The sequence below is a fragment of the Oncorhynchus kisutch genome, linkage group LG18 (assembly GCF_002021735.2).
Source record: "Oncorhynchus kisutch isolate 150728-3 linkage group LG18, Okis_V2, whole genome shotgun sequence".
Lineage (NCBI taxonomy): Eukaryota > Metazoa > Chordata > Actinopteri > Salmoniformes > Salmonidae > Oncorhynchus > Oncorhynchus kisutch.
The window spans coordinates 26,955,312-26,981,285 of record NC_034191.2 but is presented as its reverse complement, the minus strand read 5'-3'; the positions used below and the strand labels follow the sequence as shown (position 1 = coordinate 26,981,285).

Sequence of the window (25,974 nt, the reverse complement as noted above, 5' to 3'; positions counted from 1 at the left end):
TATGGATACATAAATGCAATCCATCATCATCCACCAATCTTGCAGAAAGGTTCAAACATCTCTCCTCTTTTCAACATGTTATGCCCAAGGGTCTTATGTTGAATAGTGGCAGAGATGGGCAAAAATGACCAAATACAATTACAAAATATCATGAAGATCAAGGTATTAAAATAAAATACATAATTATTTTGCAAAGCATTGATTTAAAATACAAGTATTGTATCTTGAATATTCAAAATACAAAATACATTTGCAAGTACCCCCTTAACCTCAACAACAAAAATAAAAGTGTTTTACTTGCTATCGCTGTTCTAATGTGCTTGTTTACCTCTTTCTACATTAGTTGAATGCACTGACTGTAAGTTTCTATAGAAGCTAAATGACCAAAATGCTAATGTGAAGGGCAAAAATGAACACTTGCAAAGCATGTTAGATATTATTATTAACCCCCGAATGAGACCATAATATTTGAATAAAAATGTGAATGGCTGTAGAGATGGGTAAAGATACATCAAAATGTATCTTGTCATAAAATACCCCCAACGATTTATAAAAATAAAAAATGAAATACATAAGTCTATCAAAATACAAAAAAGACATTTCAAGTAGGCAAAAAAACTAAATAAATCATGCTCTCTAAAGTATCTTGTTATAAAATAGATCGGACTGTAGTTTAGGCCAGTGAAATACAAATGACAAAATACACAAAAAAGAAATTGAAATACATATTTCAAATACATTAAACAGGCATACTGCTCTGAATAGTGGTGTAGTTTATCCCTTGTCTGGCATATGACTTTATAACACAGACAGAAGCATGGTTGTTTTCCCACAGATACTAAGAAACGGATCATGGAATCCCCCATCTGAGAGCCATTTACAATGCCTGGGGTCATAGTACACATGGCTGGATCCCATTTCTAAAAAACATAGAAGAGGGAACATGACAACATACAGACTGACTACATAACAGACCCAGTACCTAACAGACTGACTACATAACATACACAGTACGTAACAGACTCAGTACATAACAGACCCAGTACCTAACAGACTGACTTTATAACAGACCCAGTACCTAACAAACTCAGTACATAACAGACCCAGTACCTAACAGACTGACTATATAACAGACCCAGTACCTAACAGACTGACTTTATAACAGACCCAGTACCTAACAAACTCAGTACATAACAGACCCAGTACCTAACAGACTGACTTTATAACAGACCCAGTACCTAACAGACTGACTTTATAACAGACCCAGTACCTAACAGACTGACTATATAACAGACCCAGTACCTAACAGACTGACTTTATAACAGACCCAGTACCTAACAAACTCAGTACATAACAGACCCAGTACCTAACAGACTGACTTTATAACAGACCCAGTACCTAACAGACTGACTTTATAACAGACCCAGTACCTAACAGACTGACTATATAACAGACCCAGTACCTAACAAACTCAGTACATAACAGACCCAGTACCTAACAGACTGACTTTATAACAGACCCAGTACCTAACAGACTGACTTTATAACAGACCCAGTACCTAACAAACTCAGTACATAACAGATCCAGTACCTAACAGACTGACTATATAACAGATCCAGTACCTAACAGACTCAGAACCTAACAGACCCAGAACCTAACAGATTGACTTTATAACAGACCCAGTACCTAACAGGCTGACTATATAACAGATCCAGTACCTAACAGACTCAGAACCTAACAGACCCAGTACCTAACAGATTGACTATATAACAGACCCAGTACCTAACAGACTGACTATATAACAGGCCCAGTACCTAACAGACTCAGTACCTAACAGACCCAGTACCTAACAGATGGACTATATAACAGAACCAGTACCTAACAGACTGACTATATAACAGACCCAGTACCTAACAGACTGACAATATAACAGACCCAGTACCTAACAAACTCAGTACCTAAGAGAATGACTATATAACAGACCCAGTACCTAACAGACTCCATACCTAACAGAACCAGTACCTAACAGAATGACTATATAACAGACCCAGTACCTAACAGACTGACAATATAACAGACCCAGTACCTAACAAACTCAGTACCTAAGAGAATGACTATATAACAGACCCAGTACCTAACAGACTGACAATATAACAGACCCAGTACCTAACAAACTCAGTACCTAAGAGAATGACTATATAACAGACCCAGTACCTAACAGACTCCATACCTAACATACCCAGTACCTTACAGACTCAGTATATAACAGACTCAATACATGCTGAAAGAGGAAATAATCCTCTCAGAGACATTGAAATGATTGTTAGTTTTAAACTGATGTCCTGATTCCTAAGAATGTGTTCATCCCCAAAACAGTAAAACAGCATGTTTCTAAATCCTGTTTGAAATAGTTGTTTGACTCAATGTGTCCCATGTGTCTGCTGTTGCCTATAAATTGTATTCTAATTTAAGTAAAACTTTATACAAACAGTCACTTATGTTTGTGTCAATCAAGTTGAATGAATGAATGAACAAACAAAGTCCATCTCTGTGTTTACTTTCACTCCCTCCATATTTATTTGGACAGTGAAGCTAAAACCTTTAGTTTGGCTCTATATTCCATCATTTTGGATTTGATATCAAATGTTTAATATGAGGCCACTGTACAGAATGTCACCTCTTATTTGAGTGTATTTTCATACATACTGTCAGTTGCATATGAAACACTTGATCTCAAGTCCAAAATGCTGGATTATAGAGCTAAATTTAAAGTTTTAGCTTCACTGTCCAAATAAATACGGAGGGAGTGTATGTTCACAGTGTATCATTCAGTTGAAATATTGCTTAGTCCAGATGGCATTTATGTACAGTATATGTCATTTCAAGAAGAATAATGTCTCCCTTTTATATTTATTTACTGTTTCTTTTTATTTGGCTCAGCAGCAAACAAACTCATTCCTTATTCCTGTCTTTTCGCACCATCTGTTGCAGCCTCAGTTCAGCCAGCCCTGCACACTCCCCTAAAGAAGAGTACATCATCGCTCAGTCCACAGACACTCCTAAAGAAGTATTTATCTCAGCTCAATCTGAAGACCACGCCGAGCCTGGGGATAACAAATCAGAGTTGACGGAAAGGAAATCTGATACAGGTTGGCTGCACATCCATTTTCTCGTGCTGAGATCTGTTTCCATTTGATTAATCTGCTACAAAAAGGATGTTTTATCATGCCCGGTCTGTTTCTGTCTCTGTCCATCCATCCATCCATCCATCCATCCATCCATCCATCCATCCATCCATCCGTCCGTCTGTCTGTCTGTCTGTCTGTCCATCCATCTACCCGTCTGTCTGTCCATCCATCCGTCCGTCTGTCCATCCATCCATCCGTCTGTCCATCCATCTATTCGTCTGTCTGTCCATCCGTCCGTCCGTCTGTCTGTCTGTCTGTCTGTCTGTCTGTCTGTCTGTCTGTCTGTCTGTCTGTCTGTCTGTCTGTCTGTCTGTCTGTCTGTCTGTCTCCGTCTGTCCGCGTGTCTGTCTGTGCCCTCCAGAAGAGGTGTTGTCTCTCTGCGGCCTGTGTCCTGCCACAGGGCATGGTGGGCCAGTGGAGGAGAGATCATGGGAGGAGCAGCTGGAGTGTCACCAGGAGCAGCTGGAAAAGGAGATGCAGGAGGCCAGAAGGATGGTGTTCCGCCTGCAGGTAACTAACAACAAACACACACACACTCACACATGCATGCACCCGCACACCTGTACACACATGCATTCACCCGCACACGCACGCACACACACACACACACACACACACACACACACACACACACACATAAAACCAAGGTTATATAGTAAACTAAAACTGAAACTAAAACAAAAACAAATTAGTAAACTGAAATAAAATAATTAACAAACTTGTTTGAAAAACTAAAACCATGCTGAAACTATTATCTAAGACTCCAAAACAAACTAAAAGTAAAATAAAAAACCATCATGAATTATGTTCCAATGGAGTTTTCAAGCTTCTGAATCATATTGAGATTGACTTCATCATTTAAAGGTAGACTCAGCGAAATGACTAACCACGAGCAGCACTGCAGATTTTGGGCACGTTTGAGTGGTAAGGCTGAAGCAACCGACTACAGACGAAAGTCGAGGAGTGAAGTTGGGGGAGGTGCATCTGGGACAGCCAAAAGTCAGACACTAATGTGGTTTTCCAACAGTAACCCACTGGGCACAGACGTCAATTTAACCTCTATTCCACATTAGTTCAATGTAATTTAATTGAAATTATGTGGAAACAACGTTGATTCAACCAGTGTGTGCCCAGTGGAATGGCTCAGATCAACATGGCAGTGTTTTATTAAAGGTTTTCTTTATAAAGTCAAAATATTTCTAACCCCCATATCACACACTCACAAACTGAAGTCATAATACAATATTATGTGCATAAACATTGTACAATCAATTAGGCCGATGTCACATTTATTTGTATATATCTACTGTACCCTAGTGATTTGTTGACAATAAAGCCTCCAACAATACAGGCGATGGCTACAGGACGAAGTTGATGAAGAGCAACTGCAGAAACTTGCCGTTGACTGCAGTCAGAACTTCATGACCTTTGATCACATGATTTTTGTAAAGTTCCTGCAGTCGACATGTAGGCACAATTTTTCCCCCAGAATGCAACACACTTTGAAAGGCAGTGACACTTAACCAAAGTGATCCGCTCGAACGCATCCAGTGAGATGGCTCCTAGCATAGCATCTTTCTGTCTGTAACACTAAAACAGAAACAAAATAATATAAGAATGAAATAGAACTGTTTTTATGATACTTAAACTAAATTAAAAGTAGTCATGTGGATCTGAAAACTAACTGAAATAACAATCTTAAAACGAATAGAAATAAAAATGAATATAAAAAGACCATAAGCTAGACACACACAGATTTTAAAAAACAACAACCTTTATTTAACTAGGCAAGTCAGTTAAGAACAAATTCTTATATCAAATTCTTATACTGCCTTGTTCAGGGGCAAAACAACAGATGTTTTATCTTGTCAGCTCGGGGATTCGATCCAGCAACCTTTCGGTTACTGGCCCAATGCCGCCCCATACACACAAATACCTGCCACCCAGATACACACAGTAAGTCAGACAAACATATGCTGAACAAAAATATAAAACGCAATATGCAACAATTTCAGTTCATATTACAGTTCATATAAGGATATCAGGATATCAAATAAATTAATTAGGTCCTAATCTATAGATTTCACATGACTGGGAAAACAAATATGCGTCTGTTGGTCACAGATACTGTACCTTAGAAAAAGATAGGTGCGTGGGTCAGAATTTGCTTCATGCGCGAAACATCTCCTTCGCATAGAGTTGATCAGGCTATTGATTTTGGCCTGTGAAATGTTGTCCCACTCCACTTCAATGGCTGTGCGAAGTTGCTGGATATTGGCGGGAACTGTAACACAATGTCGTACACGTTGATCCAGAGCATCCCAAACAAGCTTAATGGGTGACATGTCTGGTGAGCAGTGATGCCAATTTACCAATTTTGTTGCTAGATTTAGCAACTTTTCAGACTACCCTGGAAACGTTTTTTTTTTTCAAACAGCACCTAGCAACAAATTTACCTACTTTTAAAAATGTGGAACTTTTAGCAACTTTTGAAAAGTGACTCAAATGCTAAAATGCAAATATTTTCCCTCTAAATGACACAAAAATCATTTTTTTCTGGCACACACTGTCACAACACACGTGCCTGGCTGCAAAAGTGCATTGTGAGTGTCGTCAGCAGTAGACCAGCAGCAATTTCAGCAAATTGCAAATCATTGTTGGCTGACTGCAGCAGCAGTTGTATGGGTTCAACGAGCCAAACCCAATGAATATAGTTGGTAACGAATGTTTGATCTTGAACAGAACTTACAACATCAATCAACATCTCGCAATCAAAATTGGACAGCCAGATGTACAGAAAAAGAGTGGGAGTCTGTACCTGAACAAATGTCAAATCATATTTTTTGCAGAGAATGCCAGTTAATTTGAGTAACGTTATTGTGTATTCAATGTAATGACACAGTTTTACGTTATCATGCAATGACATCACAACGTCATTTAGCAACAAATCAACCTGCCTCTAGCAACTTAGCCTGAAAATTAGTTGGCAACACTGCTGGTGAGTGTGATGGCCATGGAAGAACTGGGACATTTTCAGCTTCCAGGAATTGTGTACAGATCATTGCGGCATGGGGCCATGCATTATCATGCTGAAACATGAGGTGATAGCGGTGGATGAATGGCACGACAATGGGCCTCAGGATCTAGTCACGGTATCTCTGTGCAGTCAAATTGACATCTATAAAATGCAGTTGTGTTCGTTGTCCATAGCTTATGCCTGCCCATGCCATAACCTCATCACCACTCATTTACAACGTAGACATCAGCAAACTGCTCGCCCACACAATGCCATACATGCGGTCTGTGGTTGTGAGGCCGGTTAGATGTACTGCCAAATTCTCTTATGGTAGAGAAATGAACATTCAATTATCTGGCAACAGCTCTGGTGAACATTCCTGCAGTCAGCATGCCAATTGTACTCTCCCTCAAACTTGAGACATCTGTGGCATTGTGTTGTGTGACAAAACTGTACATTTTAGAGTGGCCTTTTATTGTCCCCTGCACAAGGTGCACCTTTGTAATGATCATGCTGTTTAATCAGCTTCTTGATATGACACACCTGTCAGGCGGATTAATTATCTTGGCAAAGGAGAAATGCTCATTAACAGGGATCTAAACAAATTTGTGCACAACATTTGAGAGAAATAAGCTTTTTGTGAATATGGAACATTTCTGGGAAATGTTTTTTCAGTTCATGAAACATGGGACCAACACTTTACATGTTGCGTTAATATTTTTGTTCAGTGTAGCTTTATGGGAACATGTTTAGTGTGTCTAAGACGTATCCCTTCAAGGCTCCAGCTAAGGTAAGTTTACAATGAGATTGTGATCATCCAAGCTTTATCTGGTATCAGGATTTAACTGCTCTAAAATAGCATAATCTAATCTATCATGTCAGGTATAAAAATCACCCCCCACCTCTACCCCGCCCCGCCCAACTGAGTTTAAAATGGTCCTGCAAAGTCTAAGCCAAGCATTTGCTCTATTTTCACTGTCCAGTTCAGGTTGGCAGCCGTGTGGTATAGGTGAGGTTGTACATCCATATCTGTGTGTGTGTCTGTGTGTGTGTGTGTGTGTGTGTGTGTGTGTGTGTGTGGCTGTCTTTCTCTCTGTGTTTTTATACTGTGAAATATATTCTGGGTGTATAGACTTTGTTACGTATACAGTAGGTACAGTATGTATCTATCCCTCTCTTCTCTCTCCAGGCTCTACTGCTGCACGGCTCTCTCCCTGAGGACGAGCAAGACAACTCCCTGGGCTTCGGGGATAGCAGAGCTAACTCTGAGCAGCAGCTGGTACTGTGTCCGCCCCCATCCTCTTTAGTCACTTTAGATAATACAGCATGTTCAGCCACTCACTGTGATGTGACGGTGTCAGACCTCGGCATGCTATAATGTTTTTATTGTCACTCTAGAGTCCAGAGAAGACGCAGATACTGTTGAAGCATGAAGTAGTCTATGTTATCTGCTTAGCCTGCTTTCATGCCAGGTCACTGTCTCCTTATAAGCTCTGACATTTCTCTATTCTCACATAATGCCGCTCATCCCCTCGCTTTGAAGGTTCTAATCCGCAGTCGTCTGGACCAAAGCATGGAGGAGGCTCTTGATCTGAAGGTACAGTGGTAATTGGGCTTAATGTGGATGAGCTGCCATAAGAACACAGACCTTCCCCTCCTAATGAAATGTCTCTGAGTCTGTCTGTCTGTCTTTCTGTCCTCTCAGAGGGAGCTTCTGAGGCACAAGCAAGAGGCACGCCACCTTCAGGCTATTAAGGTAAGACCTGCCAGTCAAACCCTCTTAAGTTTGTTTGGATCATTACTTATACATGGATTACTGGCTTTTATTCAGTTCTCATGCCAGCAGCCCCTTTTAGCCTCCAGTGTTCCTTTACAGAAGAGTGGTGTGCTCTGTTTTAGGCTTCATAATGATCCATATGTGGGTCCTTACTCTTTGGTAGGCAAGCCGGCCTCTCTAGCGTTGTCTTTGATCTGCCTTTCCTCATTAGGATGCTCTTCAGCAGCGTATGTCTGTACAGGAGGCTGCGGTGCTGCAGCTGAAGCAGGAGCTACTGAGGTGCAGCATGGGCAAAGAGCAACTGGAGGGGGAGAACGTGAGTCAGATGATATGATAATACACACGTTGACATTTAGGATGAATATTTGACCTTTATATTCAATGGCTCTATCTATTTATGTATTAAAATATTCCCAAAATGTTTTGTTCATCCACGTTACAAATATAAGTATATTTTTGTAGGCAGAGCTCAAACGGAAGTTGAGCGATCGGAACAAACTACTCAATGAGTATGAGGTAAGATCAGGAACTAAGTGCATTTTCACAATTTCAACAAACTTTAACAATTTTGGATATGATTATGTAGTTGAAATGTATCAAAGTATCAGATATCTCAGTGATATGTCTATAAAACCAGCAGCAACTTGGAAAAAAGGATAGACTACTTCAGCAACAGCAAATGAAACTGGATGATGCTCGGCACAACTCTAATGAAGGAAGCCACAGGGTATGGTACCATAATCAAACTGTTTCCACTGCACTTACAGTAAGTGACATGTATATGTTGTAGCTTGCAAAGTTGGTAAGATTTATTATATCTATTTTTCTTCAGTCATCTAGGAGTGAGAAGAGTGGGTACAGTAACTCTGTGAGCCCACCCCCTGGTCCGGCCTTCCAACACACAGCTGTGAGTCATGTACGCCTACAGTGCATTTGTAAAGTATTCAGACCTCTTGACTTTTTCCACATTTTGTTACGTTACAACCTTATTCTAAAAATATATTTTTTAAATCCTCAGGATTCTACCAACCATACTCCACAATGACAAAGCAAAAACAGGTTTTTAGACATTTTTACTAATAAAAATGTTACATAAGGATTCAGTCCCTTTGCTATGAGACTCAAAATTGAGCTCAAGTGCTTCCTTGAGATGTTTCTACAACTTGATTGGTGTCCACCTGTGGTAAATTCAATTGATTGGACATGATTTGGAAAGTATACACCTGTCTATATAAGGTCCCACAGTTGACAGTGCATGTCAGAGCAAAAATCAGGAAACCTGGCAGCATCCCTACGGTGAAGCAAGGTGGTGGCAGCATCATGCTGTGGGGATGTTTTTTCAGTGGCAGGGACTGTGAGACTAGGCAGGATCGAGGCAAAGATGAACAGAGCAAAGTACAGAGAGATCCTTAATGAAAACTTGCTCCAGAGTGCTCAAGACCTCAGACTGGGGCTAAGGTTTACCTCCCAACAGGACAACGACCCGATCGAACATATCTGGAGAGACCTGAAAAAAGCTAGGGAGAAACGCTCCCCATCCAACCTGACAAAGCTTGAGAGGATCTGCAGAGAAGAATGGGAGAAACTCCCTAAATACAGGTGTGCCAAGCTTGTAGCGTCATACCTAGGAAGACTCAAGGCTGTAATCGCTGCCAAAGGTGCTTTAACAAAGTACTGAGTAAAGGGTCTGAATACTTATGTAAATCTTATTTTTCATTTTTTCATTTTTTATAAATTAGCAACAATGTATTTTTGTAATGTGTGTATATTGAGGTGAACATTTAGAATAAGGCTGTAGCCTAACAAAATGTTGGAAAAGTCAAGGGGTCTGAATACATTCTAAAGGCACTGTATGTACATTTCCTGGGAGGGAGTGTGTGATTAATTTAATGTGTGTTTCATGTCATCGTTATAGCTGTCTCTAGAGCTAGAGACCTACTGGAGGTTAAAGGACATAGCCAAATGATCAACAACCTTCAAATTGGCCTGGCCACCAGATCTAGTATTTTATGTCATTTTGTATGTATTAGCAGGGAGAGGAACTGCAGCTGGTGAGGGAGGCCCTGCGTAGTCTGAGGGATGGTTTCTCAGGTCACGACCCTCAGCATCACACCCTGGACACATTGGAGCAAGGGGTGGCCAGTCTCATGGACCGCCTATACACACTCGACACACGCCGCAGGCAGCAGGACAGAGAAGGACACACACAACAATACACACAGAAGACCACAGAGGTGGGTGCTGTGTGTATGCTGTTAGCGTTATATTTTGCACCTGATGTCATAATCATGTGTTTATCGTGTGCACATCGTGACTGGCTGAATTGGCATTTCTTCTAGTAACTGTGACTCTGTCTTCTTGTAGGGTCCATACAAGTCACCAGGACGAAGAGCCAACCCCACAGACAGGGACTCATGGCCACCCAGCTCAAGTAAGATATACTGTTTGTTACAATGCCTTGCACAAGTATTCACCCCCCATGGAATTTTTCCTATTTTGTTGCATTACAACCTGTAATTTAAATGGATGTTTATTTGGATTTCATGTAATGGATATACAGAAAATAGTCCAAATTGGTGAAGTGAAATTTAAAAAAATACCTTGTTTCAAGGTTCTGTTGCAACCAATTACCTACAGAAGTCACATAATTAGTTCAAGTCCACCTGTGTGCAATCTAAGTGTCACATGATCTGTCAGAAGTTTACATACACCTTAGCCAAATACATTTAATCTCAGTTTTCCACAATTCCTGATATTTAATCCTAGTAAAAATACCCTGTCTTGGGTCAGTTAGGATCACCACTTTATGTTAAGAATGTGAAATGTCAGAATAATTGGAGAGAGAATAATTTATTTCAGATTTTATTTCTTTCATCACATTCTCAGTGGGTCAGAAGTTTACATACAGTCAATTAGTATTTGGTAGCATTGCCTTTAAATCGTTAACTTGGTTCAAACGTTTCGGGTAGCCTTCCACAAACTTCCCACAATAAGTTGGGTGAATTTTGGCCCATTCCTCCTGACAGAGCTGGTGTAAATGAGTCCGGTTTGTAGGCCTCCTTGCTCACACATGCTTTTTCAGTTCTGCCCACAAATTGTCTATAGGATTGAGGTCAGGGCTTTGTGATGACCACTCCAATACCTTGACTTTGTTGTCCTTAAGCCTTTTTGCCACAACTTTGGAAGTAAAGTTGACCAAGCTCAACTGCCTGACTGATGTCTTGAGATGTTGCTTCAATATATTCACATAATTTTCCTGCCTCATGATACCATCTATTTTGTGAAATACACCAGTCCCTCCTGCAGCAAAGCACCCCCACAACATGATGCTGCCACCCCCGTGCTTCATGGTTGGGATGGTGTTCTTCGGCTTGCAAGCCTCCCCCTTTTTCCTCCAAACATATCAATGGTCATTATGGCCCAACAGTTCTATTTTTGTTTCATCAGACCAGAGGACATTTCTCCAAAAAGCATGATCTTTGTCCCCATGTGCAGTTGCAAACCGCCATTTCAGGTTACGTCGATATAGAACTCGTTTTACTGTGGATATAGATACTTTTGTACCTGTTTCCTCCAGCATCTTCACAGGGTCCTTTGTTGTTGTTCTGGGATTGATTTGCACTTTTTGCACCAAAGTACGCTCATCTCTAGGAGAGAGAACGCACCTCCTTCCTGAGCGGTATGGCGGCTGCGTGGTCCCATGGTGTTTTGTTTGTACAGATGAACATGGTACCTTCAGGCATTTGTAAATTGCTCCCAAGGATTGACCAGGATTGTGGAGGTGTACAATTATTTTTTTAAGTCTTGGCTGATTTCTTTTGATTTTCCCATGATGTCAAGCAAAGAGGCACAGAGTTTGAAGGTAGTTCTTGAAATACATCCACATATACACCTCCAATTGACTCAAATTATGTAACCTATGTTAATTAGCCTATCTGAAGCTTCTAAAACCATGACAGAATCTTCTGGAAAATGTTCCAAGCTGTTTAAAGGCACAGTCAACTTAGTGTATGTAAACTGTTGATCCACTGGAATTGTGATAGGGTGAAATAATATGTCTGTAAACAATTGTTGGAAAAATGACTCATGTCATGCACAAAGTAGATGTCATAATCAACTTGCCAAAACTATAGTTTGTTAACAAGAAATGTGTGGAGTGGTTGAATGTAAACTTCCGACTTCAACTCTACACCTGTTCTGAAAGGCCCCAGAGTCTGCAACACCAATAAGCAAGGGGCACCACCAAGCAAGTGGCATTGAAGACCAAGGAGCTCTCCAAACAGGTCAGGGACAAAGTTGTGGAGAAGTACAGATCAGGGTTGAGTTGTATAAAAATATCCAATCCTTTGAACACCACACGAAGCAACATTTAAATCCATTATTAAAAAATGGAAAGAATAAGGCACCACAACAAACCTGCCAAGAGGGCCGCTCACCAAAACTCACGGACCAGGCAAGGAGGGCATTAATCAGAGAGGCAACAATGAGACCAAAGATAACTCTGAAGGAACTGCAAAGCTCCACAGCGGAGATTGGAGTATCTGTCCATAGGACCACTTTAAACCATACACTCCACAGAGCTGGGCTTTACGGAAGAGCGTCCCGAAAAAAATAAGCAACCATGTTTGGTGTTCGCCAAAAGGCATGTGGGAGACTCCCCAAACATATGGAAGAAGGTACTCTGGGTCAGATGAGACTAAAATTAAGCCTTTTGGCCATCAAGGAAAACGCTATGTCTGGCGCAAACCCAACACCTTGGTGGTGGCAGCAGCATGCTGTGGGGATGTTTTTCATCAGCAGGGACTGGGAAACTGGTCAGAATTGAAGGAATGATGGATGGCGCTAAATAAAGGGAAATTCTTTAGGGAACCTGTTTCAGTCTTCCTGAGATTTGAGACTGGGATGGAGGTTCACCTTCCAGCAGGACAATGACCCTAAGCATGCTGCTAAAGCAACACTTGAGTGGTTTAAGGGGAAACATTTAAATGTCTTGGAATGGCTTAGTCAAAGCCCAGACCTAAATCCAATTGAGAATCTGTGGTATGACTTTTAAAGAATGCTTTACACCAGCGGAACCCATCCAACTTGAAGGAGCTGGAGCTATTTTGTCTTGGAGAACAGGCAAAAATCCCAGTGGCTAGATGTGCCAAGCTTATAGATACATACCCAAGAGACTTGCAGCTGTAATTGCTGCAAAAGGTGGCTCTATAAAGTATCGACTTTTGGGGGGTTGAATAGTTATGCACGCTCAAGTTTTCAGATTTCTTTGGTCTTATTTCTTGTTTGTTTCACAATAAAAAACATTTAGCATCTTCATAGTGGTAGACATGTTGTGTAAATCAAATGATAAAAAAAAAAACATATTTTAATTCCAGGTTGTAAGTCGACAAAATAGGAAAAATGCCAAGGGGGGTGAATACTTTCGCAAGCCATTGTACGCAGTATTCAACAACCTTGATAATTCTCTTTCACGCAACTTTATCTAATTGTGTAATTCAATTACATTGAACATATGTTCGGAGCTATACAGCATTTTAATCAGCTAGCCTGGTTATCTGTAGAGAAAAGGGTCATTTTAATCCAACTTGGTCTGGTCCACATAATTACTACAGACTCAGCCCCCAGGCACCGATCAAATTATTGTACATATATAAGATGTCCACCAATACAACACCATAGACTCTGATATTGCCTGTTTTAAATGTAAGAGTCTATCTGGTAAGAACACTTTTTTAATATTCCGGCATTGTTGAGTGGAACAAACTACCACATCAACTCAAAGCCATGGCAACCATAATTGAGGACACTAGATTACTTGGTGTTACCACAGATTTTTAAAATGTCGTGGTCAAAACATATAGATTCAATGTTGTAACGATGGGGAGAGGCCTGCTTTTTTGACACTCCACAAAGCCAGTCCTGCAGGCTCTAGTTTTATCTTATCTTGATTTTTGTCCAGTCACATGGTCAAGTGCTGCGAAGAAAGACCTAGTTAAGCTGTAGCTGGCCCAGAACAGAGCGCCACATCTTCCTCTTCAATGTAATCAGAGGGCTAATATTAAAACTATGAATACCAGTCTCTCTTGGCTAAGAGTTGAGGAAAGACTGACTGCGTCACTTCTTGTTTTTATAAGAAACATTAATGTGTTGGAAATTCTGGTTTCAAAAAACAAATAAACACTTCACGGCACAACGCCTCTCCCCCATGTGAACTACTTGTTGTGTGTATGCACTGACATGTACGTGTACCTGATAGATGTGCACACACACACACTACATGTTGATTTTAAATGTATGTATATTGTAAAGTCTTTTGTCTGTAATGTATTTTTCGTTATGTGTCAGACCATAATAAGACTAGCTGTCACCATTGCCTAATGGGGATCCTAATAAATCAAATCAAAACCATAACTTCATTTAAAAAGGTCAAAAGCTGGGTAATGATCAAGCCATAGACACATTTTCACATCTGTATTTAGGTCATGTGTATCTATGTAATGTTGTAATGTTTTTGTACCATGGAAATCCATTTTTATGTATGTATGTACTGTATATGTGTTTCTTAATTGGCAAATAAAATCAATCAATCCTGTCTTTAAGCTGTAGCCAGTAAGCAAACCTATATGTTTTTATTTGTTTTCAGAAATAGCTCACTCCCACAGTAGTCCTGGCCTGGACTCCACAGTCTCCACTAAAGTCCTCTACTTCACTGATCGTTCACTCACTCCTTTCCTGGTCAACATCTCCAAAAGGTACAAATCCAGAATCCCTCTTTGGATCTTGATCATGTCCATTGCATATGTACCTTTGTGTTGCATGCTGCCTGTAAGTTGTGGATGCAATGTACAGTGCCAGTCAAAAGTTTGGACACACCTACACATTCAAGTTTTTTTTCTTTTTTTTTCTACATTGTAGAATAATAGTGAAGACATCAAAACTATGAAATAACACATACAACACATCATGTAGTAACGAAAAAAGTGTTACACAAATCAAAATATATATTATATTAAAAGTAGCCACCCTTTGCCTTGATGGCTGCTTTGGGTATTGAATGCATGCATGTGTGTCATTGGTGTGTTTATTGTGTGTCTATGTGCTGTAGCGTTGTGAGGGAATGTGCATGTATGTGTCTCTGCACAGATCAGTGTACCATGATGCCATCTGACACTGAGACTGTGCTGTGCTGTTAGGCTGGGGGAGGTGACTCTGAGAGACTTCAAGGCAGCAGTGGACCGCCAGGGTAGCTTCAGGTACCACTTCAAAGCCCTCGACCCAGAGTTTGGGACTGTGAAGGAGGAGGTAGGCATGTTTTGGGTTACAGCTTTGGGTTTACATTTAGATAGGGTCAAATGTTACCACTTAGGGGGAAATGCCTGAATGACCAAAATGAAAAGAGAAAACACTTGGAATTGGCAATAGTTCCAAAACCCAGTAACTATGTTAAGATCATAAAGATGTGGATTCTCTATTAAGGTTGATATGTGTTTAGAGACTGTCCCTGTATATATCATACACTACACATACAAAAGTATGTGGACACCGCTTCAAATGAGTTGATTTGGCTATTCCAGCCACAGACAAATCTGGATTTGGGGAATGCCAGGAGAACACTACCAGTCCGAATGCATAGTGCCAACTGTAAAATTTGGTGAAGGAGGAATAATGCTCTGGGGCTGTTTTTCATGGTTCAAGCTAGGCCTCTTAGTATGAGTGAAGGGAAATCTTAACGCTACTGCATACAATGACATACAATGACACCACCCTCCTTTTGAAGCTTCCAGTCTGTAATTCGAACTCAATAAGCATGACAGAGTGATCTCCAGCCTTGTCCTTGTCAACAGTCACACCTGTGTTAACGAGAGAATCAATGACATGTCAGCTGGTCCTTTTGTGGCAGGGCTGAAATGTAGTGGGAATGTTTTTGGGGGATTCAGTTAATTTGCATGGCAAAGAGGGACTTTGCAATGAATTGCAATTCATCTGATCACTATTCATAATATTCTGGAGTATATGCAAATTGCTATCATACAAACTGATGCATCAGACTTTGTGAAAATTAATATATGTGTCATTCTCAACTTTTGGCCACGACTGTACACACAATACCCCTAATTACAAAGTTTTTAAGATTTTTTTTGCAAATGTATAAAAAAAAAAGGAAAAATAAATACCTTATTTACATAAGTATTCAGTCCCTTTGTTATGAGACTCAAAATTGAGCTCAGGTGCATCCTATTTCCATTGATCATCCTTGATGGCTTGGTAAATTAAATAGACACAGCTGTCTATATAAGGTCCCACATTTGACAGTGCGTGTCAGACCAAAAACCAAGCCATGAGGTCTATTATCCATAGAGCTCAGAGACATGCTTGTGTTGAGGCACAGATCTGGGCAAGGGTAGCAAAACATTTCTGAAGCATTGAAGGTCCCAAAGAACACAGTGGCCCCCATTAATCTTAAATAATAATCGGGGGAGAAGGGCATTGGCCAGGGAGGTGACTAAGAATCCGATGGTCACTCTGACAGAGTTCCAGAGTTCCTCTGTGGAGATGGGAGAACCTTCCAGAAGGACAACCATCTCTGCAGCACTCCACCAATCAGACCTTTTTCAGCGGCAGGGACTGGGATACTTGTCAGGATCGAGGGAAAGATGAATGGAGCAAAGTATAGAGAGATCCTTGATGAAAACCTGCTCCAGAGCATGGCAAAGGTTCACCTTCCAACAGGACAACTATGCACACAGCCAAGACAACGCAGGAGTGGCTTCGGGACAAGTCTTTGAATGTCATTGAGTGTCCCAGCAGAGCCCGAACTTGAACCCGTTCAAACATCTCTGGAGAGACCTGAAAATACAGTCCGGTCCATAGATATTTGGGCATTGACCAAGTTATTATTATTTTAGCTGTCTACCACAGCATTGGAGTTGACATTAAATCATGAGCTGTAAATGCAGGCTTTCAGCATTAATTTTAGGGTATTTACATCCAAATTGGGTGAACTGTATAGAATTTTTAGCACATTTTACGCTTGGTTCCCCCCTTTTTAAGGGATCAAAAGTTAGAAAACATCTAAAAAAGCCTGTGCAGTTCTGGAACAAAGTCCTATGGACAGATGAGACAAAGATCAACTTGTACCAGAATGATGGAAAGTGAAGAGTATGGAGAAGGAAAGGAACTGCTCATGATCCAAAGAATACCACCTCATCTGTGAAGCATGGTGGAGGTAGTGTTATGGCGTGGGCATGTATGGATGCCCATGGAACTGGTTCCCTTGTATTTATTGATGATGTGGTGACTGCTGACAAAAGCAGCAGGATGAATGCTGAAGTGTTTAGGGCTATATTATATGCTCAGATTCAGCCAAATGCTTCAAAACTCATTGGACCGCGCTTCACAGTGCAGATGGACAATGACCCGAAGCATACTACAAAAGCAACCCAATACTTTTGTAAGGCAAAGTGGTGGAATGTTCTGCAATGGCCAAATCAATCACCTGACCTGAATCCAATTGAGCATGCATTTCACTTGCAGAAGGCAAAACGCCCTAAGAACAAGTAGGAACAGAAGACAGCTGCAGTAAAGGCTCGGCAGAGCATCACCAGGGAAGAAACCCAGCATCTGGTGATGCCTATGCGTTCCAGACTTCAGGCAGGATTTGCAACCAAGTATTAAAACTCACAATTTAATTTATGATTTATGTTAGTTTGTCCAATTTACTTTTGAGCCCCTAAAATTGTGTGTGTGTGGGGAGGGCCACGTGCGCTATGTTAAAAAATGGTTGTAATTCCTACATGGTTCATACAATCATTTTGACAAAACCCTTAAATTAAAGATGAGCGTCTACACTTAAAGCACATCTTGAATGTTTCCTTTCAAATCTATTGTGGTGGCGTACAGAGCAAAAATTATGCAAAGAAACGAGGCTGTAATCACTGCCAAAGGTGCTTCAACAAAGTACTGAGTAAAGGGTCTAAATACAATACATATGTCGATATGTCGATGTGATATTTCACTTTTCTATTTTTAAAGCATTTGCAAAAATGTCTAAACCTGTTTTTGCTTTCATTCAAATCAAATGTTATTTGTCACATACACATGGTTAGCAGATGTTAATCCGAGTGTTTCGAAATGCTTGTGCTTCTAGTTCCGACAATGCAGTAATAACCAATGAGTAATCTAACCAAACAATTCCACAACAACTACCTTATACACACAAGTGTAAAGGGATGAAGAATATGTACATACAAATATATGAATGAGTGATGGTACAGAATGGCATAGGCAAGATGCAGTAGATGGTATAGAGTACAGTATATACTGTACATATGAGATGAGTAATGTAGGGTATGTAAACATAAAAGTGGCATTGTTTAAAGTGGCTAGTGATACATGTATTACATAAAAGTAATCTCTGATAGATTTCTCTGATAGAGTTCAGTGTGAAATCAGAGGGCCTATTGTCTGGGCCTCTGGCAGTCTCTATGGGGGTGCCATAGGCTTCTCTGTATACATCAATGTTGTCGCTCTTGCTGCTGGTGAGTCTCTGATCCACCTCTACGCAGACAACACCATTCTGTATACTTCTGGCCCTTCTTTGGACACTGTGTTAACAACCCTCCAGACGAGCTTCAATGCCATACAACTCTCCTTCCGTGGCCTCCAATTGCTCTTATATACAAGTAAAACTAAATGTATGCTCTTCAACCGATCACTGCCTGCACCTGCCCGCCCGTCCAACATCACTACTCTGGACGGTTCGGACTTAGAATATGTGGACAGCTAGAAATACCTAGATGTCTGGTTAGACTATAAAGTCTAAACCATGGCCTTTTTTTTACCTTTACCTCCCTTATCTCACCTCCATTTGCTCACATTGTATATAGACTTATTTTTGTACTGTATTATTGACTGTATGTTTGTTTTACTCCATGTGTAACTCTGTTGTTGTATGTGTCGAACTGCTTTGCTTATCTTAGCCAGGTCGCAATTGTAAATGAGAACTTGTTCTCAACTTGCCTACCTGGTTAAATAAAGGTACAAATAAAAAAAAGATGGCAAGATGCAGTAGATGGTATAGGGTACAGTATATACTGTACATATGAGATGAGTAATGTAGGGTATGTAAACATTATATTAAGTGGCATTGTTTAAAGTGGCTAGTGACTTTTACATTTTTACATCCATTTTTCCATTATTAAAGTGGCTGGAGTTGAGTCAGTATGTTGGCAGCAGCCTCTCAGAGTTAGTGGTGGCTGTTTAACAGTCTGATGGCCTGGAGATAGAAGCTGTTTCTCAGTCTCTCTGGGGGTATGGGTATTGTGTGTAGATTGATGAGGCAAAATGTTTAAAAAATCTATTTTAGAACAAGGCTGTAATGTAACAAAATATGGAAAAAGTCAAGGGGTCTGAATACTTTCTGAATGCACTGTACTGTTGGTCATGTAGTGTAGTTTATATTAAAAGAGTATGCCTGTCTGATTCTGGTTGGTGTTCTCAGGTGTTCCAGGACGGAGCCCTGGTGCCTGGCTGGGAGGGGAAGATAGTGGCCTGGGTGGAGGAGGACCATGGAGAGAGACGGTAGAAGTGGGAACCAACCAACCATAGAGGGAACCACTAGCCTCAAACTGTGACCACTGGAATATGATGTCATAACACCCTCTCAGTATTCACAGCAGCCCTGCAGAGGTAGTTATTAAAACAATTGGGACCAATCTATTTATTACTGTTTCGAGATAAAACCATACTTTCAAAAATGGCTCTGTCCTATGGACATTTGACTTACAGTAACTGTTTGAAGTACAAGTTGTTGCCAAATATGAATAAAGTTCTTCACAATACAATTTTGAAGTTTTAATAAACATGGATTATTGCATGAATATTGACAATTTGTGAATTATTTCCCAGACATGCAGTTAATGTAACTCATGATCATGGAGGACTATAATTCCACTCGAGTCATTAATGTTGTTGTGAATGTCTTTACTAAGGTACTGTTTACTACTACTGCATAACATAACAGAAATTACATTCCTGCCTTCTCTAATTTCCAAAGTCCCAATCTCTTCAGAAAGACAAATGACCTACTGGTTGTAACTGTGTCTTGCCAGAAAAGACAGTGTTTATTGTTATTTTCTTTGTCTATTAATGAATTTACGTCTTTTTAGTGTTGGCAGTACCAGCACTAGAGTATAGACACTTGCAAAGTTAATAACCGTTTCTTCTTGTTGAATGTGGCAGAGGCCGACTCCTCATTCACAGTCTCAGGCAGCTCCAGGTGTAGATGGTACATATCCTCCACTTCTAGTAGTACATCATCCTACAGAGAAATACACACACAGACTATTAGACCCACAAGACCACAGAAAGGATAACTTATAATGTAACAGGCTATTATGTCAACATAAGAAGCGTTTAAGCAAAAGGGACAGAATTTTTGTTAATCCATCACAGGGCCTTATTCATAGCACAAGGGAAGGGGAAGCAGAGTGGTCCCTGACCTGGGAAATGCTGAGATGGCACTCTGTGATGGACTGAACCTTTGGTAGCTCCACAGTCAGCTTCAGGCTCCGGGAGAGGTCCCTGGGGTCAGAGTTGACAGTGAGCTGGTGCTCTGGCCGCTGAGGCTCGGCTGTCACTGAGCTAGAGATCACCTGTATCAGGTTCTTGGTCTTGTTGCTTTGGTCCCCTGGCCCAGGAGTTAGCTGGACAGATGTGATGAGCTGCACAGATGTACTGTCCTCAGTCTGCCCTTCACGCAGAGAGATCTGCTGAAGCAGGGAAGCTGGGGTCTGGGAGGCTGGGAAATTGATGTCAAATGAATGTCAAAAAATGTATCTTCACCTACAGTATACATTTAAAGAAATCTTGAATTCAATAATCTCGCCTTTATCTTGGTGGTGTCATCTTAATAAAAAATAAAACCCCTTGAACCAGGGAATAATTACGTAGAGGCTTTACCTGTGTTTGTGGCAGGGCTGGACTGTTTTAGAGAACCCAGGCGGCGCTGCATGTCCTCTAGGCTGCCCTTCAGCTTACTGCTGCTGACGTTGTACTGCTGGATCAGACGCAGGCCATGCTGCTGCTGGGTGAAGCTCAGAGCTAACAGGTGAACCTGGTCCTCCTTCTTGTCCTTCTGAGCCTGCTGCAGCACCGCAGGGCTGAACGCCACATCCATCACACTGTAGTCGTCTGAATACAGGAAACACAACAAAGTTGTAGTCCTGAGAAACGGCAATGATACAACTTTTTATTTCAGTGTTACATAACATTAGTATCAAAACCATAAAACAAGTTATAAGAAAGTCAGCTTTAGTAGAATGTAATTTGGGGAATGTTCTCTTTTTTTTGCCAGCACCTCTTGTAATACAGGTTACAATGCAGGTAATTATGCAGAAATACGGGATTGTGTTCTGCAGGACAACAGTGACTCTTGGTACCTCCTCCTTCATCAGTGTCTGTCTCCAGTCTCCCTCCACACACAGGCACTGGCTTGTTCTCATCAGCAGGGGTAGGGACGCGCTTCCAGCCACACACATTGATGTACAGCAACCCTTTCTTTGGCTCCTGACACAAACAATAAAGCAACTGTTCAGCCTCTTTATAGTTCACACCTCCATATTATTAGCCAGCAGTGCACAGTCAAACGTGCACTGCAAACAAATGAACCAGTATTCTCTTACCAACACACTTTGCTATGTCATTTTTATGTAGGCCAGTGTTTGTATGTTTTTAATCGATAAACTCTACAGTGTGGGTGTAGCTGTTCATAGAAAAAGCAGATACTTTATGGTACCAGCATTTCGGTGAGTAGGCAGGAGTCAGGCTGAGGTGGTTCATTATAATCAGTTCCCTGTTTCATCTGTTTCTCGATAAACATCTGGTAGCTTTGAGGGTCATTCTGAGACAGGTCGTCTAACATGGACCAGAACTGGTTGACCTGCTGCAAAACTTCCTTTGTACACCCCAGGGAAGAAGACATATCTCTGAAAAGATTTTGAGGGATTTAGTTTAGTAACGTTATACACACAGCTCATTGGAGTTTTGCATTTGATTATGGGTATGACAATGAAAGTTAGCTATAGATGAACAAGCATGGAGAGAATTCATAGCCAGGCTAAATAACGTTAACGTTAGCTAGCTACAGTAGCTAAATAGCTAGCGCTAGGTCTACCACCTGTTGCAATACACCAGACAGCAATGCCTTTGAATACAATCAAACTATTTGGTACGAATACTGTGAATCAAATGGTGAACAGTAACGTTAGTTATCCTTCTAAAACAAAACACATGGAAATACTCACAGTAAACTTGCTTGCTTCAAGTTCTTGCGACCCCTGTGCTAACTTTACAGCTAAATGTTGACTAAATCAACTTTGTAGCGAGTGATCTCTGTTACCATGGAAACGCGATGAGAGTGGTGCATGCTCGCCCTCTACAGACAGAAGAGATGCTACTACTTTGCACTAAACGGTGGACACCGTCTGCATCCTGAAATGATGGCTCTGGTACATAAAGCTCTTTCATCACACCAGAGTAGACAATGGACATGTTTAGATATGAAGCATCATTTATTTTCAATACAAGACGAATATATGGTATAAATATGATCTCATTCAGGTGCTAAAAATACAATGTATGACAAACATGTATAGTATAAAATATTTCCTACTGTTAAATAATGTATGCATTTCTGCAATCAACATGGCCGTTATAAGGAGGTAAAATTACATTTACAGTACAGGAGGAAGAATGTCAGGAGCATCATATGTTTCAGTTTCCTCTAGGCCTGTTCTGGAGTCTCCCTGATCATCCATTGTCTTATTCCTCTTCCTCCTCAGTAGCTCTGTGGATGGAACAACAAATGTAACATACAGTATTATGCAATTTCAAGAGGAGAAACAGAACTGCAAAGCAGATGTGGTCCTGATATGTAAAAAATCAATGCATAGGCTTATGCAACGGAAGAGTTAGTGTATGTTTACCTCAATCATGTCGTAGATCCAACCGAGAAACTCGGCCACCTTGGTGTAGACTCCGGGGTGGTTGGGCTCAGCGCAGCCTGTACCCCAGCTCACCACCCCCACCAGTCTCCACATGTTGTCAATTTGACAGACTAGCGGACCCCCACTGTCCCCCTGGGCAGATATACATTGCTGTCAATCACACGGGTTACCAGACTACCACACTGACTGTTATGGGTTGAGATATTGTTAATTTAGTGATTATGGGTTGGGATATTGTGGAATACTGAATCCTGAGCGCCACTGAATTTGATTGGTAGGACCCTGAATAAAGCTGGTGTGCTCTCTCAGGCACATGCCTAATGAGCTTTGTCTTTGATCATTTAGAACAGTACAGGGGGACACCTGAGGGAAAATATTCTCATTATAAAGAACCAATTCTACTTTTGTAAGACAACAACTATCTGACCTTTGGAAAATCTCTTCATAAAACAAACCACAGGAGGAGGAACACTGGTATGTGTTTATGAACTAACCTGACATGCGTCCACTTTGCCCTCGGTGTATCCAGCACAGAGCATGCGGGGGGTGACCTCTCCATTGTACATGCATGAACTGTTGCATTTCTTGGTGCTTATCAGTGGAACTGTAGCTTCTTTTAGCGTGGCAGGGATGAGAACTGTCAAAGAAAGTCAAACTAATGTAAATATACCTCTAATTTTTTAATGACTTTGGGCTATGAGAAAACATTTAACCATCGATATAGATACATTACATTTTCCTATTTAAATGATATTATTGATTTAACATAGTCGTACCATCATCTGGTTGAGTATAGCCCCAGCCAGAGATCCAGCACTGTGTTCCTCCTGGTAGATCATGCTCGTACTGTGGCAGACAGATAGGCCTGATGGTATCTAAAAAATGTAATAAAAAATAATATTTGGAATATTAGAAAACAGTGTAGGTCATGTTGAAGTTGATTTCAGTAATATTGGAACATGTTTTGGAACTGATTGCTGTAATCATATAGTTGAGTGTTCCAGTCAGCCAAGGGACTATGTGATGCATTCAAAAGTGAAGTAATCAAGTTCCCTGTCACCTGAGAAAATCAGTGGGGTCAGTAGTTTCATCAGAGCAATGTCATTGTCGTGGCTCCTGGGGTTGTATTTCTTGTTGTAGATGATCTTTTCCACTGCATATCCAGTGTACTGAGCCATTTTAGCTGAACTGCGTGTGACAATACCAGCGTAGACCACCCAACTGGACACCTGTGGCAGCCTATAACTGGAATGTTATAAAAGAGATGAAGAAATGTATGTCAGCTAGATGCCTCTTCAACTCTCAATTGTATAAAGTATGAATTACTTTATGCAAAAGAAAGTGAGAGCAATTGCTGTCCCTAGTCATCACTACACTGTCATGAGTCAGTGACCTCTGACCTCTAACCTTTTACCCCGAGGGGTCTTACTTGTGCACACAGTGGGCTGCGGTGACCACCCATTGGCTGGTGATGATGGTGCCTCCACAGGTGTGTCGGTTACTGTAGTAGAGACTGACTTGCCAGGGCCACCTTCCCAAGGTAGCCTCCACTCCCCCGATTATCCTGGGCAGCTTAGCCCGCGTCCCACACTCTACACAGGCAAAGGAAACAAATATGAAGGCATTTATTCCCAGATCACTTTACATACATTGTATGGAGGTAACTCATCACCCTACTGTAAAAAACATTAGGAACACCTTCCTAATATAGAGTTGCACCCCCCTTTGCCCTCAGAACAGCCTCAATATCGGGGCATGGACTCTATAAGGTGTCGATAGCGTGTCGAAAGGGATACTGGCCCATGTTGACTCCAATGCTTCCCACAGTTGTGTCACGTTGGCTGGATGTCCTTTGGGTGGTGGACCATTCTTCATACACACGGGAAACTGTTGAGCGTGAAAAACCCAACAGTGTTGCAGTTCTTGACACACTCAAACCGGTGTGTCTGGCACCTAATACCATAACCTGTTCAAAGGCATTTAAATCTTTTGTTTCGCACATTCACCCTCTGAATGGCACACATACACAATCCATGTCTCGATTGTCTCAAGGCTTAAACAATATTATTTAAGCGTTCTTCTCCCTTTCATCTACACTGATTGAAGAAGATTTAACAAGTGACATCAATAAGGGACGATAGCTTTCACCTGAATTCCCCTGGTCAGTCTATGTCATGGAAAGAGAAGGTGTTCCTAATGTTTTGTACACCTAGTGTATACCACCAATATGTAGAACTAGGAAGTCATGACTGAGAGGTCGTATGAAGGTCATTGGGTCTTACCTGTGTGTGAGATGCACACATTTACAATGTAATCCACTGTTATGTTAGTGTTGTTAGTACCCTGCAGAAACTTACCAAAACATTTCAAAGCTATAACCTTCCCTGTGACGCAACTCCCCCTAAATAAAAACAAATCCATCCATTAAAAAAGCTTGATTACTATGTTATAGCAATCTACTTTAGGTTATGTATTATATCCTCAGACAGCTGCCGTACCTTAACTGCCATATATTTTCCAGGCTGGTCTTGTGTTCAGATGTGATCTGTATAAAGCCATCGGTGTAGTTAGGTCCGATGTCCGTTAAGTTCACCCCTTTTTGCTTGGTCAGTCTGGAAACCAAATGAATCATAGTTATATCTTCTATAAAAGCAGGCGAGATGGGAGAGTGTCTGTTTTAAAAAGTAATGTATGATCCACGGGGCATCGGGCAAGCCTATAAACGAGGTATTAAATAATCTAACATTAACTGGGAGCAATCAGCCTTATGGTTAGGTGAATAGCCTTTTATGTTGCCAAGCTGCTGTGGGCTTTATGGTAAGGAAATGGTCTCAGTTGACTAGCCTTAGATATCCCAGCTGGCGGCAGACCAGGGTCCCCAGGGAAGAGTTCCATCTCTCATAGCACACAGGCAGCCACGTGGGCACCTTCTCTAGCTGGATCTCCAGGAGAGAGTTCTCCGGGCTGATTCTGTAAAACACTGAACCT

At 41.0% G+C, this 25,974-nt stretch overlaps 3 protein-coding genes across 11 annotated transcripts in view; 1 reads left to right on the top strand and 2 right to left on the bottom strand.

Annotated features, from left to right (window-relative positions):
- The window catches only part of LOC109909147 (dixin-A), a 28,003-nt gene extending 7,939 nt beyond the window's left edge, over positions 1 to 20,064 (top strand). The window contains exons 2-15 of one of the 9 annotated variants that reach the window (XR_004204018.1): positions 2,992 to 3,149; positions 3,550 to 3,698; positions 7,394 to 7,483; positions 7,748 to 7,801; positions 7,910 to 7,960; positions 8,193 to 8,297; positions 8,444 to 8,497; positions 8,622 to 8,708; positions 8,814 to 8,888; positions 10,015 to 10,215; positions 10,346 to 10,412; positions 14,625 to 14,733; positions 15,125 to 15,283; positions 19,482 to 20,064. Coding sequence is in view for 7 of the 9 variants with exons in the window: in XM_020508095.2 (XP_020363684.1) it covers positions 2,992 to 3,149; positions 3,550 to 3,698; positions 7,394 to 7,483; positions 7,748 to 7,801; positions 7,910 to 7,960; positions 8,193 to 8,297; positions 8,444 to 8,497; positions 8,619 to 8,708; positions 8,814 to 8,888; positions 10,012 to 10,215; positions 10,346 to 10,412; positions 14,625 to 14,733; positions 15,175 to 15,283; positions 19,482 to 19,565 (1,399 nt within the window). In the remaining 2 variants the exon portion in view is untranslated. Of the gene's footprint in view, positions 1 to 2,991; positions 3,150 to 3,549; positions 3,699 to 7,393; positions 7,484 to 7,747; positions 7,802 to 7,909; positions 7,961 to 8,192; positions 8,298 to 8,443; positions 8,498 to 8,618; positions 8,709 to 8,813; positions 8,889 to 10,011; positions 10,216 to 10,345; positions 10,413 to 14,624; positions 14,734 to 15,124; positions 15,284 to 19,481 lie in introns of those variants that run through there. The other 8 variants (XR_004204017.1, XM_020508096.2, XM_020508099.2 and 5 more) reach the window with 8 other exon arrangements.
- On the bottom strand, positions 19,822 to 22,442 carry pih1d2 (PIH1 domain containing 2). The gene is made up of 6 exons (XM_020508101.2): positions 22,285 to 22,442; positions 21,777 to 21,966; positions 21,421 to 21,547; positions 20,942 to 21,172; positions 20,482 to 20,780; positions 19,822 to 20,300 (listed from the first exon to the last, which is right to left on the bottom strand). The coding sequence occupies exons 2-6, from the start codon at positions 21,960 to 21,962 to the stop codon at positions 20,166 to 20,168; spliced, it is 978 nt and encodes a 325-aa protein (XP_020363690.1). The 5' UTR covers positions 21,963 to 21,966; positions 22,285 to 22,442; the 3' UTR covers positions 19,822 to 20,165.
- Positions 22,443 to 22,528: 86 nt separating this feature from the next.
- LOC109909437 (transmembrane protease serine 5-like) lies at positions 22,529 to 25,618 on the bottom strand. The gene is made up of 8 exons (XM_031795276.1): positions 25,485 to 25,618; positions 25,344 to 25,387; positions 24,416 to 24,578; positions 24,047 to 24,231; positions 23,763 to 23,861; positions 23,481 to 23,623; positions 22,966 to 23,118; positions 22,529 to 22,826 (listed from the first exon to the last, which is right to left on the bottom strand). The coding sequence occupies exons 1-8, from the start codon at positions 25,616 to 25,618 to the stop codon at positions 22,818 to 22,820; spliced, it is 930 nt and encodes a 309-aa protein (XP_031651136.1). The 3' UTR covers positions 22,529 to 22,817.
- Positions 25,619 to 25,974: the final 356 nt, after the last annotated feature.

Excerpts from the sequence above, each read along its gene's own strand:
- pih1d2 (XM_020508101.2), bottom strand. The coding sequence starts at position 21,962 with ATGTCTTCTTCCCTGGGGTGTACAAAGGAAGTTTTGCAGCAGGTCAAC. Across the intron at positions 21,173-21,420 it reads AGACACTGATGAAGGAGGAG|ACGACTACAGTGTGATGGAT; the intron begins GTACCAAGAGTC and ends TCCTGTATTCAG. Across the intron at positions 20,781-20,941 it reads CAGCCCTGCCACAAACACAG|CCTCCCAGACCCCAGCTTCC; the intron begins GTAAAGCCTCTA and ends TCAATTTCCCAG.
- LOC109909437 (XM_031795276.1), bottom strand. The coding sequence starts at position 25,618 with ATGATTCATTTGGTTTCCAGACTGACCAAGCAAAAAGGGGTGAACTTA. Across the intron at positions 24,579-25,343 it reads TATAGCTTTGAAATGTTTTG|AGTGTGGGACGCGGGCTAAG; the intron begins GTAAGTTTCTGC and ends TTGCCTGTGTAG. Across the intron at positions 24,232-24,415 it reads GCAGCCCACTGTGTGCACAA|TTATAGGCTGCCACAGGTGT; the intron begins GTAAGACCCCTC and ends ATAACATTCCAG.